This window comes from Propithecus coquereli, unplaced genomic scaffold, assembly GCF_000956105.1.
Source record: "Propithecus coquereli isolate 6110/MARCELLA unplaced genomic scaffold, Pcoq_1.0 Scaffold280, whole genome shotgun sequence".
NCBI lineage: Eukaryota > Metazoa > Chordata > Mammalia > Primates > Indriidae > Propithecus > Propithecus coquereli.
Genome location: NW_012148397.1, coordinates 3,908,681 through 3,911,607, shown reverse-complemented (window position 1 = coordinate 3,911,607; position 2,927 = coordinate 3,908,681). Strand labels below are relative to the sequence as shown.

The following is a 2,927-nucleotide window of genomic DNA, read 5'->3' as shown; positions in this document are numbered from 1 at the left end:
TGTTTTTTGGCCATTATTCTGTCTTCTTTTGAAAAGTTTCTGTTCATGTCCTTTGCCCACTTTTTGATAGGGTAAGGCCGTGTCTTAATACTCCCTCTGTTTCATCTACTTTGTCCCTACATGAGCAATAGGTCCTCTGCACTTGCTGATTATGAATAAAATAGAGGAATGAGAATGTCTCCTGGCTGTCATCTGAGTCAAAAAGTCTGTGTCTGTCATTATATTAGACTAGAAGCCTTTTTAGGTTACAGAGCATATTGTGTATATCTTTGGTAGCCACAACATGTAGCACAGTATCTGAATTTGAGTAGGAATTTGGTAACTTTTGGTAGCTATGCTGATTAATCTCCTTGGAAGAAAAGAACTTTATGAGCTACAAATGCTAAATAATGAGATTGTAAATGGACTAGTCCCACAGGCTGCATGTGTTTGAAAAGTTACTGTTACGTGAATGCAAAATTGTTAAGATATGACGTCCTCAGATGGATGTCTTCACTCAAACTGTGCATGTTCCTTTAATTTATTAAGCAAAGAGCATCTCTCTCCTTTCCCTTTCTTGTAGGTTGCCATGGCTGCTGTTGACAGCTTCTACCTCTTGTATCGGGAAATTGCCAGATCTTGCAACTGTTATATGGAAGCTCTAGCTTTGGTTGGAGCCTGGTATACGGCCAGAAAAAGCATCACCGTCGTCTGTGACTTTTACAGCCTGATCAGGCTGCATTTTATCCCTCGCCTGGGGAGCCGAGCAGACTTGATCAAGCAGTATGGAAGATGGGCCGTCGTCAGTGGTAACCTAATTTAAAATCGAGATGATCTTTTCTGTTTAAGTTGTATTTTAAGTCAGATGCATTTTCAAGGAGCTGTTGAATTTAATGTGATCTTTTCATGGGAACATACTGATAAAAAAAAAAAATAAAACGTATGACTCCTGCTCTGATTATGTTCACATTTTCTTACTGCTCTCAGGAAGAACTTGCCCCGTGATTTGTATCTCCCTAGATCTGCCCCTCCTATTCCTGGGTCTACTCCAGCCCCATATCCTACCTCTTCCCTTTGCCTTTTGCTCTCCGTTTCAAGATTATCCCTAGAAACCACTTTCAGAAATGCGTTACCTGTTTTGAATTTTATTTTAGTTTATCGTTGTTTCCCAGAAAAGCCAGATAGAAGTTTGAAAACAGATTCCTGCTGTCTCATGATCCATGCGGTGAATGTAAAACAGCTCCTTGTCGGGTGTCTGGGAGAGCGCTCAGCAGGCATCGCGCACATTATTGATGCCGCGCTGTCCTTGACTCGTAAATACCAGAACTTGCTTTATTTCCAGTGTGAATTTTCCTCTGATTAAACCCGGCAGTGGGGTATTTAAGGTCCTTTTTAAAGGTCGCACCACGGAGCACACTCACTTTTCCTGGCTTGCGTCGCAGGTGCCACGGATGGGATTGGAAAAGCCTACGCCGAAGAGTTAGCGAGCCGGGGTCTCAATATCATCCTGATCAGTCGGAACAAAGAGAAGCTGCAGACTGTTGCTAAAGACATAGCCGACACCTACAGAGTGGAAACCGATATCATAGTTGCGGACTTCAGCAGGGGCCGGGAGATCTACATTCCGATTCGAGAAGCCCTGAAAGACAGAGACATTGGCATCTTGGTAAATAACGTGGGCGTGTTTTATCCCTACCCCCAGTATTTCACTCAGGTCTCCGAGGACAAACTCTGGGATCTCATAAATGTGAATATTGCCGCCGCTAGTTTGATGGTCCATATAGTGTTACCGGGAATGGTGGAGAGAAAGAAAGGTGCCATCGTCACCATCTCTTCTGGCTCCTGCTGCAAGCCCACTCCCCAGCTGGCTGCGTTCTCTGCTTCTAAGGTCAGGTATTACTTACTGGAAAATGAATCCCTAATGCAACAGAACGTTAACTAACAATTGCTTGGTCTGATTTGTTGAGCTGTTTGTCAGAAACTCATGTTTGCTTATACTATTTTTTCCTAGTAAGTTTTTTTCTCCTAAATTTTCTTTTAAGTTCCTCCCAAATTAAAAGTCTTTTCCTCCCCTCTGTTTTAACAGGCTTATTTAGACCACTTCAGCAGAGCATTGCAGTATGAATATGCTTCCAAAGGAATCTTTGTGCAGAGTCTCATCCCGTTCTATGTAGCTACCAACATGACTGCACCTAGCAGCTTCCTGCATAAATGCCCCTGGTTGGTGCCTTCGCCAAAAGTGTACGCACATCATGCTGTTTCTACCCTTGGAATTTCGAAAAGGACCACAGGATACTGGTCCCATTCTATTCAGGTAGCGCTGCGTTTTCAGGTCTTGTTATTAAGTTAATGCACTGTTAACCTTTCTAAATGATACGTAGGAATCTGATTGAAGCCTGATGTGGAAAGATGAGAATTGTAAATTCCAATTTTTAAACCTGACACTGTTAATGATTTTGGTTAAGACACTAAGTTCTCTTTTGTAGGATAATTAAAAATTTTCAAAAGTTCAATCTACATGGCATCAAAAAGATGAAATATGCTGCTTTAATATAAGTGGATGGTAGCAGAATAAAAATACTAAGTATGTATTTATGGGAATTTCAAAGTAAAAAAAGATTCTAGTAATGGTTGAGGGGTACTGCTCATAGTATAATCCATAAAAACATAAAACAGGTCTATATTATATGTAATAACCATTATGTCAAATAATATCTCAGTATATTCTTGGACTCCTTTGCTCAAGAAACATAGAATGTTTTTTATTTTATTTATTTATTTATTTTTTTAATGATCTGTGAAATGAGTTGTTAGGCCATTTCGTTGTTGTATGGGCATCACAGAGTGTACTTGCATAAACCTAGGTGGTATAGCCTACTACATGCCTAGGCTATGTGACACAGCCCATTTCTCCTAGGATCCAAACCTGTTCAGCATGTTACTGTATG

The 2,927-nt window shown here is 40.7% G+C and overlaps 1 protein-coding gene across 1 annotated transcript in view; it reads left to right on the top strand.

The window, feature by feature from the left end:
- Window positions 1-2,927, top strand: part of HSDL1 (hydroxysteroid dehydrogenase like 1) — a 15,336-nt gene that overhangs the window by 10,439 nt on the left and 1,970 nt on the right. The window contains exons 2-4 of the mRNA XM_012648219.1: window positions 563-788; window positions 1,422-1,867; window positions 2,066-2,293. Of these exons, the coding sequence (XP_012503673.1) occupies window positions 569-788; window positions 1,422-1,867; window positions 2,066-2,293 (894 nt within the window). The 5' untranslated portion in view covers window positions 563-568. The remainder of the gene's footprint in view (window positions 1-562; window positions 789-1,421; window positions 1,868-2,065; window positions 2,294-2,927) is intronic.